Here is a 15,669-nt window from a genome sequence, read left to right as displayed (position 1 = left end):
ACTAGGAGCACGGAGGTGTTTGGGCTCGGAGGAGACAATGGCCTCTGGGCAATATGATGGTTGGTAGAGTGGCGGGCTTGAGGAACAGCATCTTCACATTCCTCAAAGCCAGGGAAGGGCTGTTCTCTGATGTCATTTTCTTCAAATGGAAGGTCTGGCAGGCCACGCAAACGGTGTCCTCATGGTTGGGAGACAGACAAAGGTTACATACCCAAAGTGGGTTGGTTCAAGGGAACTTCGTGTGACACTAAGGACTGTTTTGGAAGGTCGTCTGTTCCAGCACCCTGTGTATATTTTCTGCTGAAAAAGTTGATGAATGTAATCGAGACAAGGGGCACGAGGCCCCAGTGAGACCCTATGGCCTGTGTTGCAGATAGTGGATGCAGGGCAGTATCCAGAAGATAATGGTTGTAGGCGATAGAGGCTGTTTTCCATATTTTGGAATAAAGGAATAGACTGGTTGGGCCCAAACAGAAGGGAAGAAACATGTCTAACTTGGATCCTCAGCCGTGCACGTTCGAACTTGAAGGCGGAAAAACGCAATCTGATATGGAGTCAGTGACATTGCGCGTTTCCAGATAAGTAGTCACTATTTACCTTGTGACTCAAAAGACATCTTCGAAGAAAAACAACTCGCAAATGTCCAAGCCCAACAATAGAGGAATATGCAGAGCAAGTGTATCTACAGCAACACATGCTAAGTACATATACATGTACACTTCATGCTTAGTAAAACAGATGCAATTACAAATGCTGTGAATCATCTTAATGATGAGATTACATATCACATTATTCTTACCACATTGACAGAGGCAACAATCAATATGGTATCATTAATTGGTGTGATTTGCTGTTGTTCAACATATTTAGGTGTTTGTAATTATTGGTATACATATTGTGAAGTTATAAGCAGTGCATTTGATGTGAGAGTTATGGTTTTCATGGCTGTTGTGCAAGTTATGGATTGTGTTTATAACAAAAAGTTGTGTGTTTCAGCGTTGTTTGGTTTTAATTTGGAACCATAACTGCACTTTCTTTTTTACGTGAATTTCTCTGTTTAAAAAAATACATTGACGTCTTATAACTAAATGTAACCATAACGTCACTTCAACCTTGGTTTATTAGGCGAATTCTGATCATATACAAAAATATATACAAAATGCAAGAGGTCCCTGTGCCCAACTCTATGTGGGTAGCCATCCTTAGCTTGACATGATCTTCAGCTGGGCACAGGGGGGTGTTTGAACACAGGGCCTGGCTCCAGTCTAATCCTGTGCCCAACTGTCTGCGTGCAACCAATCCTCGCCACACACGGCTGAAGACCATGTGCAGTGGGGTTGGCAACCAGACCGGTCCTCATTGCCCCGCCCCACAGGTGGCCAATCTAGCAGATCCTGGCACCATACTCATTGCGGCGGACAAAACTCACAGCGCTCTGGTTTAGGCATTGCTCTGTGCAGGTGGATATATGGCCTGGCCTCTATACAAACCCTGTTCCAATACCTCCACATATAGGCAATACCCACAGTGAATAGCCCAGTGCCGTATGTAGCAGGATTTGTCCACAGTTTCTGGACTCTGTCTAAGCCCTGCTCCCAACACTTGGTCATGTGCAGTGGGGTTGGCCTTCAGCCAGCCTCTACATTCAGCTCTCTGTAGGTGGCCAACAACTGCAGTGCATGGCATGTGGCATGTGCAATGGGGTTGGCAGAAAGGCCTTGCCTCTGGCCAGCTACTGTTCCAAACTCCAAAACAAATTAGTTGGCCAAAACTTCTCAACCTTTCTAAGGATTTACTAAAAATGATCAAAATTATAGAAAGATGATAAGGTGTGACTAAAACTGCTGGTTAATCTCACAATGTCCTTGCACTAATATGTTGTGATGTACTGCGGACAACGGACCAACGACCTACTTCAAACAGGTTAGAGAAGGACTGTTTTTTTCATGTAATAGGAATCTATATGTGATGGATTTAATGTATATCATCCACAAATAATTATGTTAGAATTGCAGTAGCTGCATGGTCTAGAGTATTTCTCTATGTTTTTAACTGTATCCCTAAACTATATTTGTATGTTCCAAAGTCTAGGATACAGTTATTTAGGGGATTGTTGTATAAATTAAGTTGCATTTCCAATAATTAGTTACTCTATTATTGATGATTGAGTACAAAAGGTTTAATCTTTCCATTGACAGAATCAATTATTTATTAATACAACTCTCCATCTATAACTACATTTTTTTTTTAAAAAAACACTATTTGGAAAAAAGTCTAGAAGAAATATTTATTGATACAAACTGTACAGGCTGTATGGTTTCAGATGATAGTACAAGTAGAAACATGTAGATTTATTTTGAGTCTTCAACAACTTTGATCACTGTTTTTCCACGTGCATGCCCCTTTTGCACCTTCAAGAATGCCTTCGGGACCTCAGAGAAAGGGAAAACTTCATCGATGACAGGTCGGATCTGTGGGTTAAAGAGAAGAAATACATCAATTACCTCAGCTAAAGAGACGTTTTACTCTTATCTTAAATTACATTGGTCCAGCTATAGATGAGTAACAGAAATATCATAGTAAATAAGTACAACTTCAAAAATAAATAATTTAAAATTAAAAAAAGAAAATTGGATATACATTTTTATTTATTAAAGAATAAAGGGAAATGTAGCATTTAAATAGCAATAACAAAAACAATCACTATTTTAATGGATGGTTTGGTGCTTTAAAAATAATTAAGGGACCGGTTACTACTAGGCAAATGGTTAAAATTAGTGTGAGGTAGAGACTTAAGTTTAAATTAAAATTTTGATTTAAGGTGAAGCAGAGAGTTTAGGTTAGTGTTGAGGTAACGGATCAGGTTAGGCTACGGGTTGGGTAATGATAAGAGAACGAGTAAGGATCTGGGTTAGGAATAAGTCTAAGTTTTGAGTAACTGCTTATGTGTGCGATTAAGAGTAAGATTGTGCTGGCACTGGTTACCATGAATTAGCCTAAACATAAAAGGGCCCCTGAAAAGCTAATGAAGGAGTGGAAGGACGAGGGGAGAAGAACTGCAAAGACAATTAAATCTGCCAACTTCACATCTTAATATTGGTATAACTCACCAACAGTAATATAATCATGTACGCTCGAGCCAAAGACATACAAAATAAATTCATTTATTAGTTCAATGCAGGTCAGAGTAGAATGTGGTCAAGGTGCACTGTATAGCTCACATGCACAATCTACTGGTTATCCTTCAGGTCCAGTATGTGTTCCTCAGCCCATGGTTTGCGCAATGATCTGGCGGGCGTCTTACCTGCCCTGTCCCCCTCTTCCTCATATCACCAAGCAACCGCTTCTCTCCTGAAGTAAAGCATGTCCCTGAGTGCTGCCTCGTCATACTCTGTAAGCTAACCCCTTAGGGACGAAAGCATAGCCGTACTGTTAGTGGCATAGTATTGGAGTTCCAATGGACATATGTCCGCCTCAATTCGAGATAGATCCCTGCACAGCGGCATGAGCACTCTAGCCTGTTTGGCTATGCACGCCACCCCTAATCACCACCTTTAACGTTTCCCAAAGTGTAGAGGGCAAGTCTACTGAATGTACATTACGCTCAAAGTATTCAAGAATGGCTGTATGGATTTCAGCCCTAAAAGCCTTGTCTTTGAGCGCATTGGGGATTAGTATCCAGGAAAATTCTCTTGAGGAGAGATCTGGGGGGGCGTCAACTTCAACAGGACAGGGGCATGATCGGACAGTGCCCTGGGGAGGTAAGTAATGTTAGTGGTCCAGGTGACCACATCTGAGGTGACCAACCAGTAGTCTATTCTGGACCAGGTGTTATGAGTAAACACGATACATGTGGCCTTTGTACTATCTGATGTCGAAATCGCCATATGTCTGTTAGCTCATTGTCGGAAATAAGTGTGTGCAATTATGCAAAGGCCCCTGGTTCCGGGTAATGGGTGTCACTTGACCTGTTCGCAAGTGCATTAAGGACCACATTGAAGTCCCCCCTCCATACCATCGTACCCGTTCCTATTGTCCCCACCAGTCGCCAGACATCAGAGAAAACTAGGTGGCCTTCAACATTTGGGCCATAAATGGAGGTTAGGATCAAAGGATGCCCTTACAGCAAGTGCGCCAGTACAGCAAACTTACTCTGCACATTGCACAGTACATGTCGTGTGTGTGCCATGATAAACTTTTGTGGATAAGGATAGCCACGTAATTTGTACAGTAATAGATATGAGATTCGGCAAGTCGGGTTTCGCTATGATCGTTCAGCCCCTGAATATTCCAAGTTAATCACTTGACTGAAGACATCAAGGATCCCCAGGGATGAAGTGTTGTAAGTGATATGGGTCGTATAGAAAGCATGAGTGACAAGAGCAATGGAGGACTGAGTGACTGGAAAAGTAAAGGACAGTCAGCACAAAAAACAGTGATCAATCAACCGATCAGTTCCCCATCACCTCCCACTTCAGCTCCCCTATTGAGCAGAATCTCGACATCACCCCCTCCATTCTACAGTGTAAACCCAGAAACTAAAACAGTGTAGAGAATCAACCCCAGAGGGCAGGAAGATTACCCTATATGCTCCCCAGCCAGTGGGTGGCAGGGTGGCCAGGAGAGGCGTATACAAAGGGGCATCAGGGGAAGTTACGGGCCCAGGCCTCTCAGCACCAAGGGAGGGTGCAGGCAGTCATATTACTGTAGGTGTTGGCAGCACCGTAAGTCAACCCCAGCGGATAGGGGTCATCAGGGACCTACAGCCAAGGCTCAAAGTGATGTCCAGCCAAAACGAGGAGTAGCAAGTGTCAGTAGCGAGCACCAGCTACTCATTGTCACTTAGGCAGCTGCAGCCAGGAGTCTCCTAGCGCCGGTTTGGCAACAGGTGGCTCCAAGGTATGGGTGAATCTGTTGGTGGACTTGGGATCCGTGAGATGGTAAGACTTGCCATTATGAAGGGTACAGAGATTTGTCAGGTAGATCACGGAATGTGTTGCTCTCCATTCTCTAATGAATGTAAATGTTTTACTGGCAGGAATTTCCATTGTGCGGCCTTCACCACCAGGGTTAGGTCCAGGAAATAGGAGATGGTGATCCCCTGGTACTGAAGAGGCTGTCATTCCTTGAAGAATCACAGCACGGTGTGTCTTTCTCTGTAATTTAATATTTGTGCGACTATTGGGCGTGATAGAGCCCCCGGAGGCAGACGAAGAGCAAGAGACCGGTGCACTATTTCCACAATTAACACAGTTGAGAGATCATCTTAAAAAGTGCTTGTAGAATAGTCTCAAAATATGGTTTCATCCTATTCATCACAGTGGATTCAGGGACACCAAGTATGCGCCGGTTATTCCAGCTGGAGTGTGCCTCGAGGTCCTCATTCTTGCTCTTGATAATAACCAGGACCGTTTCTACGTGAAGAAGTCATTCCCTGGCCGTCGAGTGTTCATCTTCTGCGTCTGATGTGTGGAGCTTCAACTGGTCAATGTGCTACTCATCTCTATCCACTTTTTCCTTTAGGTGGTCAAACCTGTCCCCAAGGAGGTCAATGTTTGAATCAATGGCATTAAGGTTGTATTTGTGGTCTGAACACATGCATTTGATATCCAGCATCTCAGGGGTTGAATAGCTGTCTGAGGGGCTCTGACTGTGAGCTCTAAACTCCAAAACTAGTGTGCATGTGAGGTGCGGAGACTCGAAAGACAGCTTAGTCTTTTTTTTGTCACTCTTTCCCACTGTTTGAACCAGGTTGCATGTTGCAAACTCAGTGTCCGAGCACTGGCAGTGATTGAACTAAGGTCAAGGACGGCCAAAAGGCAGCAGACAGGATCCCACATCACCCCTGTAATTATCAGGGGCATGAACAAACCCGACTGCCAGCTCTGGTACAGAGAAGCCGGCCACAATTGCAGATGTCTGAAATAGCCCATCTAGAGGTGGTTGAGTAATCCTGTGCACAAGAGGCTGGGGGCTCCCACCACACCTGACCCCCGATGGAGCAATCTATTTTTTGACAGGCCCTATCACTGTCCAGAAAGCACCAGTAACAGGGCACGAGCAGCCCCAACTCCACTTCAGCATCAGCACTGGTGAGTTCTGGGCCGCCCGGGGTAGAGAATCCAGTCAGGCATGGCTCCAGGCAGCACCGATCCCCAGTTCCGTGATGCACTCAGGCAAGCCCCACTAGGGTCAGAGGGGTAATACGACCGCTCAGCGCCACAGCCCCAGTACAGAGGGCTCAATTGTGTTATCGGAGAATGCGGAACCCATTTAAAAGGATAGGATTCCTTGATTTGGAAGGATAATTAACAGATTTCGTCTCCCGACCAGTGGACCCTCGCTACGCTACTGCCATTATGCAGTCAGGCTCTCAAGCGCCCCCATCTGCTATGAATGTTTACCTGCTTTGTTAATCTCTTGTCAATTTGTTCCCTTGTCTGGGGATCCTCTCTTCAGGTGCAGCATTGACATCTCATCTTCAGCTCTTGAGTGAAACTGCGGTTCGCCATGAGCTAGTTTCAGAAATCCCTTTGCTTGTACTATGTAAGACCCTAGCCTTGTTACTTTTAGGTCTTACTTCTATCCTACTGTGTTACATCTTTTAGTACCTTGTGTTCTAGTACCAATAGGTATAAATCTCGGTGGTCATAGTTTGGCATTGAGACACTGCCCATGTAATTCATTCAGAGTTTTCCTAACACCAGGGTGCGGGAGTGTGTGCGTCTCTCTCCCACTTTATCTCCTGATTCTGCCTTAACATCCTTGTTAGAAACGGGACCCTGGCCGGCCAAGACTCGCGTCGAGGTCAGTCAGGGATCACCACCTCTAAAGTCAGGGCAGGGGAGTCACACACCAAGGCAACCCCCACTCGCCCTCTAGGTAGCGTGGCGCGAGCAGTCTAGGCTAAACTTGGAGGCGGTATGAGTTAAGTATTTGCGCACGCGCTCCAGCAACAACACCCAAGGCCCACCACAAAGAAAGGACTCCACACAAGGATATATATCAAAAATAGCCTTTGTATTTATAATAAACAAAACACATTAGATAACACACGCAAACTGTACAATGTGCCAGAGGCACGGGCAGAATTTACAAGGGGAATTATGTACAGGACAGGGCCACCTGGACCACTGTCAGGGGTAGGCACTTGTTAGATAATAATACTGGTAGATATACACTTATGTCGTAAACATAGAATGAGTAGCACCAAAATTACAAATGCAACACACATCCAGTAATCACTGGAACAGTAAGGACCTCCTACGCAACCCTAACTCACTGTAGGTAAATCACGCAGGTAACTAGGACCTAAGGAAGGAATACCAACACCTAAGCAGTTAACTATTAGCAAAGGGAAGGAAACCTAAACATAAACTGAAACATCACTAATCCTCTATGCAGGTCACATTTAGCAAAAGGAGATAACCATAAGAATACCTAATCAGGTCACTTTTAGAAAAGGTAAGCAGAATCAACATTTCACTGTGCAGGTCACATTTAGTACAGTGGATAAACCTAAACAATCCTCTATGCAGGTCACATTTAGCCAAAAGGGGATAACCATAAGACTACCTAATCAGGTCACTTTTAGAAAAGGTACAGGTTAGAACACATGCGCAAGAATTACATACACAGCAAGAAATTACAATGCGCGGGGTGCACAAAGCACAACACTCAAAAATGTCCCTCAGGCCAACTGGCCTCGAAAGGGGCGGAATGCCCTGAGTCTCAGTGTCAGGGAAGCTGCGCAGGCAGCACAGCACACAAACCTAAACGTGGCAACTGTCCACTAAGTGCTGGACAGTTGTAAAATACAGATGCACAACGTTGGAGCCAGGAGGGCTCAAGAACAAAGTGGGCAAGGAGCCTCTCAGGGGCTCACCAAGCAAAATGTAAAAATAGAGCTTCAGCGCTCTCAGGTAATCACAACTGCCCCAGAGCCTCTCTCAGGGCTCTCACTCGATATGGGCAATGAGCCTCTCTCAGGCTCTCAATGAACAAATGGCCCCCAGGAGCCTCGGGGCTCCAATCTCAATATTGTAGGCCGTTGGAGTCCCTCACGGGGGACTCAGGATAGATAATGCCCCACGGAGCCTCGCGCTCCCACAAAGGAATGCCACACACGTTGGAGTCCCTCACGGGGGACTCAAAAACAAGTAATGCTCCCAGGAGCCTCGGGGCTCCACACAGAAGTGCAGCAGCGTTGGAGCGGCCCTCTGCCAATCGGGGCCGCTCGACGAACAAAGGACCCTGTCCCCGCACTCACCGGTATCTCGCTGGTGCTGCGGGGGCAGGAACACTGCCGGCTCTCCTCTTCCGCAGCGCGGGGCTCCTCTTCCTCGGAGCCTCGCTGGCGGCGCCTCTCTCTCCTCGCTGCCTGGTTGCGGAGGCGGGACTTCCGGTCGGCCTCTCAGGGGCCGCGCTGCGATTGGCCGGTCGGCCAGAACACTTCCGGGTCGTCGCGGGCAGCGCGGCGGCCCGTTCCAGCTAGGCAGGCGGCTTCTCAATACCCGAGGAGTGGGCTCCCTCGAGGTATTTACAAAATAAAAGTACGGGGCAATGCCGGGTGGGCACCGGCCTTCAAATGAAAGATAAAGCGAGGTGGCACTCGCTAATGCCGTAAAATCGGCAAATCAGCTCCAATGCCGGGTGGCACCGGCAATGCAAAATAAAGCGCTCCCAAGCGCTCAGGGTGCACAGGATAAGCGCGCTCGGCGCTAGAAATATCAGCAAAGCGCTGGGGCACCAGGAAAGCGCTCCTAGCGCTACAAATCAAGATCAGGGCGCCTCCAGGCACAGGAACAGCTCCAGCAGGGTCTGGAGGCAAGCAGAGGGGCAAGGCAGGGCCAGAGCCAGCACACTGGGTCTCCAGGCAGGGAGACAAGCCAAGTGGCGGTCCTCTTGGCCCCTGCAGCAGCAGCAGCCCCCTCTGGCAAGATCCTAGGCAGGAAACCAAAGACAGGACAAATTGCATGGGGACACAGCCCCTTCTTATACAGGAAAACCCCTTTGTCTCAAGGGTGCAGGGTGGGGGAAAACCAGTCGCAGCTGGTTCTGAAGTACTCTGTTTACCTCAACCACCCTCTCTATTCACTGGCAGGGCTAGGGCCATCAGTCGCACTACAGGGGGTGGAGCCAGCATTGTCCGGGGAAAGTCCAGGCCCAGCAGGGACCAAGTGCACTCCTCCCAAGCCATCAAGCATGCTGATCTCACACTCACCACCGGGCAGACCCATCCAGCCTTCCTGGAGCCAGGCTCACCAGCCAGCTCCAGCCAATCACACTGCAGGCATATTTTCCATTAATATGCCACGTACTAGAAATGGCATTTCTACACATGCCACACTCACGCAACATACATCAGTGCAAAGCATTCATTCCCACGAACACGCGCATACCAAATTCGAGCATGCACTCCCCACACTTCAGAAATTACTAGGGACACAGACATTCCCCATGCATCCCTATGGGAGAGCAGGCCAGCCTCACTACATGCACGCACTTTACTCTGGGACACAGAGAAAAAGTGCGCACAGACCAGAAAATCATCCACGCATATCACAGATTAAAAGCAAAAAGATTAGGGGTGAACCTGCCTTAAGGGCCAAGTCCAACAATCCTTGATTCAGTGCAAGGAGGAGACTGAGGAACTGGCATTAAAATCCCAGACAGTTCAATTCAGATGTGCCTTAAGACATTACAACCATATCTCACAAGCCAGTGGTGTAAGACAAATCAAGGGATCACCATGCAAAATGTGGTGAGAAGCCAGTACAATGTAATTTAGCAGGGCATTCACTAATCAGTGGTGTTCTGAGAGATGGCTCCACACAGGCTGCAGGGACCTTCATTACACCTGTGACAACAGTCCACAATCTATTGACTTTAGATCACTGAAAAATCACAATTGAAGAGCTTGAGCTGAGCTACAGTGTTCTCGCCCTTCCAACAAACAAGAGTAAATAAATCTACGACACTTGGTAAACTACTGACAATCTGGATATCAAGGCTCCAAAGATTCATTAGTGGCTCAGTTCGTGTATATGAAAATAATTTCTGGAACTCTATTTCGCTCCCCTGGAGTCTTGAGAACTACTTGATCCACTACACCTACGAACCGCATTCTCCAGGCTAGGGAATAAATACTCACCATTGGCTTCCAAGATAGTTCATCCCTCCCACACTCTTCACTGCCTCGCTGGTCAAACATGACCTTTGCCTCTCAGAATCTGACACTAAAGTTTTTCACCTAAAAGGACGGTCAAAGTTGCGGGTGTCACATAATGTGTCAAGCTGTGGCATGGGTGTCTTCAAATCGAAAAATGCACCACTCGTTTCCTGCCTCCCTTCCAATAAGCACTTTGAGGTGGCAGTATGAGCTTCACAAGAAACCATAAACTAAAAAATAAATGTCTCCCGCTATGAGTTTGGAAACATATTCACCATCACAACCCTGGAAGCAAGAAGGAGAGAATGTGCCAGACTGGAAATGATCATTCACCAACTATCATAGAGCTCTACCAGGTGAAGAAGTGGCGGGCATGAGTTGTCCTGGGCATGAGGAAACCACCCATATACAGACTGCATATAGTCTCAGATGGGCCGTGGTCTGAAAACAGCCTCTATGGCAGGATCGGCATTGCCAGTGTTGACATGCAGCAACAGAGCGTGGGGTTGTCCATCAGTACCATCAGCCTCATCAAGGTCACAAGAGTAGCAGCATTGGAACAAGTAAGTAAGGAGTAAAGACTGGACAGGCCACTCTGGTTGCTATCTTTGCATTGACAGCAGCCAAAATCGGTTCAAGCTGTGGATGGACAGAATGGAGGCAAAACCACCAGTGGGGCTGAAGAACAATTGGGAGGATTCAGACTGCTCCTCGTTAAGCTGCTGTGTGTCCGTTTGTTGGATCAGATGAATCTGTCTCCCACAAGTCCATTTTTCCTGAGAGAGGGGACAACCAAAGAAGATTTCAGAAGAGGCGCAGCCGTGAGGAGATAGCAAACCAAAACAGACTCCTGAAAAACCTGAGGCTGAAGTAGCTCAATTGGAGACAGGTACTGACTTCTGATCCTCTAAAATCTGAAATGGCAAAGAGGCGTTTGGGGTGACGTACTTGTGGGTTTATTCAACTTACAGTGTTGGCCAAAACTGTAATAAGACTACAGCCTACTGGCTGATTGGATGGTCTCAGGTGTGGGCGGAGGCCACTGATTTTTGGGGATTTGCTTTTTTATCGAGCTTGAAATTTGGGAGGAGGATGTGGGAGGGTCAACTGGAATACCCAAACTCTGGGGGAGGACAATCTATGTTGCCTCTTTTTGTAACTAGGCTCTCACCTTACTTGCTGACTGAACCCATCCCTCCCAACAAACACCAGCACCACACAGGACTAGTGAACAACAGTACCTGTTGAAGGAGGAAATAATTTATGACCCTCCTTAGGAGGCTGGGACTGTAAGTGAGACTGCCCAAGGGTGGAGCTCGACTGTACCCCCGGGTGCCAGTGTCAGGGGTCACAAGAGCCGATAATTGTATCCCTGACCGACTCCAAAGAAGGGAGGCTGCTAAACCTCTTAGTGTAATGGGCCTGTATCATTGTGCTGGCTCCCTCCCACATGGTACGGGGGCTTGGGAACTCTATGTCTAGAAAGGAGCTGGGCTTGATTTAACTGTGTTTAACGGTGTTTGTACGTCTGATAATCACCAGCACTAGAAGCAAGTATTTCAAGCAACCTCGTGGCAAAACTATCTTTTGCCAGTAGCAGTAAACCTGTTTGAAATGGTTGCCTGTCAAAGGCTATGGAAATGGCAATAAGCACTGTGGTGTTTGGACAACACCTCTTCAGCCCTGTAGACTCACCCTTCCAGTCCAGAAAATACCCACCCCTAAACAAAGCGTGTAATCGAAGGCACAGCCTCTCGCAAAGCAGCATATTAGCTTGATTAACCTAACAGTCCAAGACATGTATTGGAACACCGCCCAAAAATATGACAAAAAGGGAAAAGAAGGTAAATGGTAAAAGAATAAGAGAAAAGAGCATTTTGTAGCACACTGCTGTGGCACCCGATGGCCACTTCAGAAAACTTAGAGGCATTTTCTAACCTGGGCAGATTTCGGGCCCAAACTCTGTTAACTACTATACCACTGTGGCGCCAAGGCTCACAATAATGCAATACCGTCGTCCAGACTGTAGTGAAGAAATCAGTGAAGTGCTAGACACAAGCAGGAACTGCAAGTAAGACTCAAAACAAAGTTTGGTCCTTGCATACAAAGGCCCAGTTCTGGTTGTGTTTGGTAGTTTGGCTGGTAGGTCCAAAGGCTTGGCTGAAGAGTATGGGTTTCGAGCTCTTCTTCACAAATGTGGGGCCTTGGATGTTTTTTCTACAAAGAGTAAGTGTATTCAGGAGCCACGCGCCATGTATCTTGATATGACAGTGGCAATATTGGATCAACCACAAATTTACAGATAGGATAGCACGTGAGTGGGGTGCAAGGTTGGGGCAGTGGCCCATGGTATGCTCTATGTCTGCTGAGCAGCAGTTTGACATTGATCATGCTTTTGACGGGCAGCCAGTCCAGGCTCCTCAATGATGTTAACATATTCTGACTGCCTGGTTCTGTAGACACTGGAGTATGTGTATGTCATGTTGTAACAGGCCCCAGGAGATAATTATGTGGTTTAGGGCCATATGTATCATCAAACTATTTTGCATTTCCTGAATAGCGAATTTTAAGGAATCGCTATTTAGGAAATGCAAAATGGTATGTATGAACAAAATCGCATTTAATTTGCGATTCCTTAAGCTTCCTGAATTGCTAATTCGCATTTTGCGAATTCGCAATTAAGGAATATTTTCCAATGCATTCCTATGGGCCAGAAGGCCCATAGGAATGAATGCAAAATAATTCTCAAATTGCGAATTCGCAATTTGCTAATCGCAATTTGAGAATTATTGCAAGGGTGCAGGGGTGTCTCAAAGACACCCTGCTGCACCCCTGAAAAGAACATGTGTGTGCATATGGCGCACATACATGCCCTATGGGCATGTGTGTACATCATATCCCACGTTTAAAAATGCCAATTTGTGCATTTCTGGAAGAATTCGCAAGTTACCATCAACTGGAAGTTGGTGGTAATTTGCGAATTCCTAAACAAAATTCGCAAGCTAAAATTGCTACATACTGATAGCATTTAAGGAATCGCAAATTTGCGATTCCCTAAATGCTATGGAAAAATAAGGAATCGCACAAGTTTGCAATTCCTTATTTTGGGAATGTTTCATACATTCCAAAACGTGCAAAACGGCCGTTTGCGAGTCGTAAAGGCCGAAATTCTGCGAATTTCGGCCTTTGCGATTCAAAAACGGCTTGATACATATGGCCCTTAGAGAGAAACACCACTCTGGTGAATTTTATTCAGCGAACACCATGTTACAGTGAGAGCCCCATTCTGACCATGTTGATTGGGTAGGTGGCTCTCGTGGCTATGGGGTTTATCTGTGGAGAAAAAAGGGAGAATCAAGCAGATAGGTTTCATTCGAATGACTCCAAGGCTTCTCACTTTCTGTAGAGAAGATAGGGTGAGGCTGACAGGGTCCGGCACTCCACCCAAGAATGAACACTTTCATCCTGGAACTACTCAAGAACAGGAAGCTGCTTTAATGAGGTGAAATATATGGTTAAAACAGCCACTTATGTTGTGATGGTTGCCTTGGCAGTCCAGACTATTCACTAGTCTGCTGCAGGTGTGGGTGTCATCCGTATACGTTGAGATCAACAGACAGTGTCATTTATTTAAAATTAGCCAAGTGGCGTGGCTGGAGAGTGAACAAGAGCTGTGAAACGAGCAAGTTCTGTGCGACGCCACACGTCATAGCACTTGAGGTTGAGAAAACATAACCCGTCTGTGTTTGCTGCATTTGATTGGCCAGAAAGGGACAGGGCCAACTCAGGTCCGTGACAAAAAACGTTTGCCTATTCCCTGGATGACTCGGTATCATCAAACGTGGAGGCACAGCCAAAATCATTCTGATCCACAAAAACGTATACATCGGAATATTGGGTTATATCATTCAGTGTGATTTGCTCTAGGATATTCCTAAAAAAAAGCTGACCGTTAAACGAAGAAGCGAAGACACTCAGAGGTCCTTGTTACAGCTTGAACAACGAAGAATTGTAACATAAGAGGGAAAAACACAATTTGAAAAGCGGCAGTGTTGATGGAAAAAACATAGACGAGAAAAACGGGTAATCCTCCCTCCCTCTCCGCGTTTGCCGCATAATCCCTCTTTCCGGAACAAGTGTCGGGGCCTGGGCTCGCGACAGTAAATACGCAGTGTTTTCGTGATCCCGTTAATCTCTGCTTATTACCATGTATTCAACCAGCGGCGCTGCTCGGCCGGTCCCCGCCTCTGGACAGGAAGGATTTCTCACGTCAGACGGTCGACTGAGGCTCGGGGTGAATGAGTCACCGAGCGGGGATAGGGTCAGTCATTTCACGGCTCCGCAGACAATAGGGCTGGCCAGCCTGACCGATACCGCGTTTAACGCGCCACCGAGCCCGGATCATCACAATCGGATCCATGTCTGAGCGACACGGCCTGCCCTCGGGCCAGTGACGACCAACGCTTCACAGTAACGAGCCAGGTGAGGCTCAGGAAGGGAATAATATATTTAGGAGAGCAGCTGTACAGAGGGAGAAGCATTGATACTGACGCCGGATATCCGGCTATGGCTAAACACAACTTCAAAGTGTAGAATAACTAGAATTAAAAATAAAGATTTAGGGCTCGACTCCTGAAACCATGTACTACCCAGAACTGTTCCTGGCTTTCCACAGAAGGATAACAAGGAATACATAGTTTCACCACTGTGTAGCAGTAAATCCCATGGAAGGCGTGGTGAATGAGGGGCACAAGGAGGGGTTGGCCTTGAAATTTAATGTATGGCCACATATGAGTTTGTTGGTGTTCCCCAACGTCTTTGCCACCCTGGAAAAACAGACATGTCAACCAGTGCTTAATTTGAGCCGGTGGTTTCCAGTGCTCAGCACTGGCACCTAATTGTCAACTGTTTTACGGAAACAAGGGAACCCGAAGGCAATACACTAGGGACCTTGGGCGTTAGATTATTACTAAAGACAGTGGACCCTAGTATTTGTAAAATCAGGGTGAAGATAAACATACGCTAAATAGCCAATATGTACTTTGTCCAGCCGGACAAGAAATTTATTTTACAGGTTGCAAAAAATAACAATGAATCAGCGGTAATGTCAAGGGGACACAGCCTGTGACCCACAAGAAGCAAGACAAAACAACAAAATTCAGGCAAGTGCGAACGAGGCGGTCTGTGTACTAGTATTTAGTGGTACAGACTTGATTGCTTTAAGGTACCATTGTACAATACATTGTAAGTATTTTAGGGACATATGGTACTAGGGTGTCGACTTTTCGATGCCAGACCGTAGATATGTGGCATCATCTTCAGGACAATTTAATAAAACATGTTTGTCTTGAAATTATACATTTACCTTTCTTACTACATCAGGGCAAGATAACGGTGAACCGGGGATCCAGTCAATAGATCTGAGCGTTGTGCAGGAAGCTGACCCAATGGTGGCGGGTGCTCGTCTTCCACTTAGAATAACGATTCTGTAGTAATCG

At 46.4% G+C, this 15,669-nt stretch overlaps 1 protein-coding gene across 1 annotated transcript in view; it reads right to left on the bottom strand.

Annotated features, from left to right (window-relative positions):
- Positions 1 to 2,273: 2,273 nt before the first annotated feature.
- The window catches only part of RTN4IP1 (reticulon 4 interacting protein 1), a 316,827-nt gene continuing 303,431 nt past the window's right edge, over positions 2,274 to 15,669 (bottom strand). Inside the window, exon 10 of the mRNA XM_086950968.1 lies at positions 2,274 to 2,471. Coding sequence (XP_086807094.1) covers positions 2,352 to 2,471 — 120 coding nt within the window. The 3' untranslated portion in view covers positions 2,274 to 2,351. The remainder of the gene's footprint in view (positions 2,472 to 15,669) is intronic.

This window comes from Lissotriton vulgaris, unplaced genomic scaffold, assembly GCF_964263255.1.
Source record: "Lissotriton vulgaris unplaced genomic scaffold, aLisVul1.2 SCAFFOLD_683, whole genome shotgun sequence".
Lineage (NCBI taxonomy): Eukaryota > Metazoa > Chordata > Amphibia > Caudata > Salamandridae > Lissotriton > Lissotriton vulgaris.
This window is presented reverse-complemented; position numbering and strand designations above follow the sequence as displayed.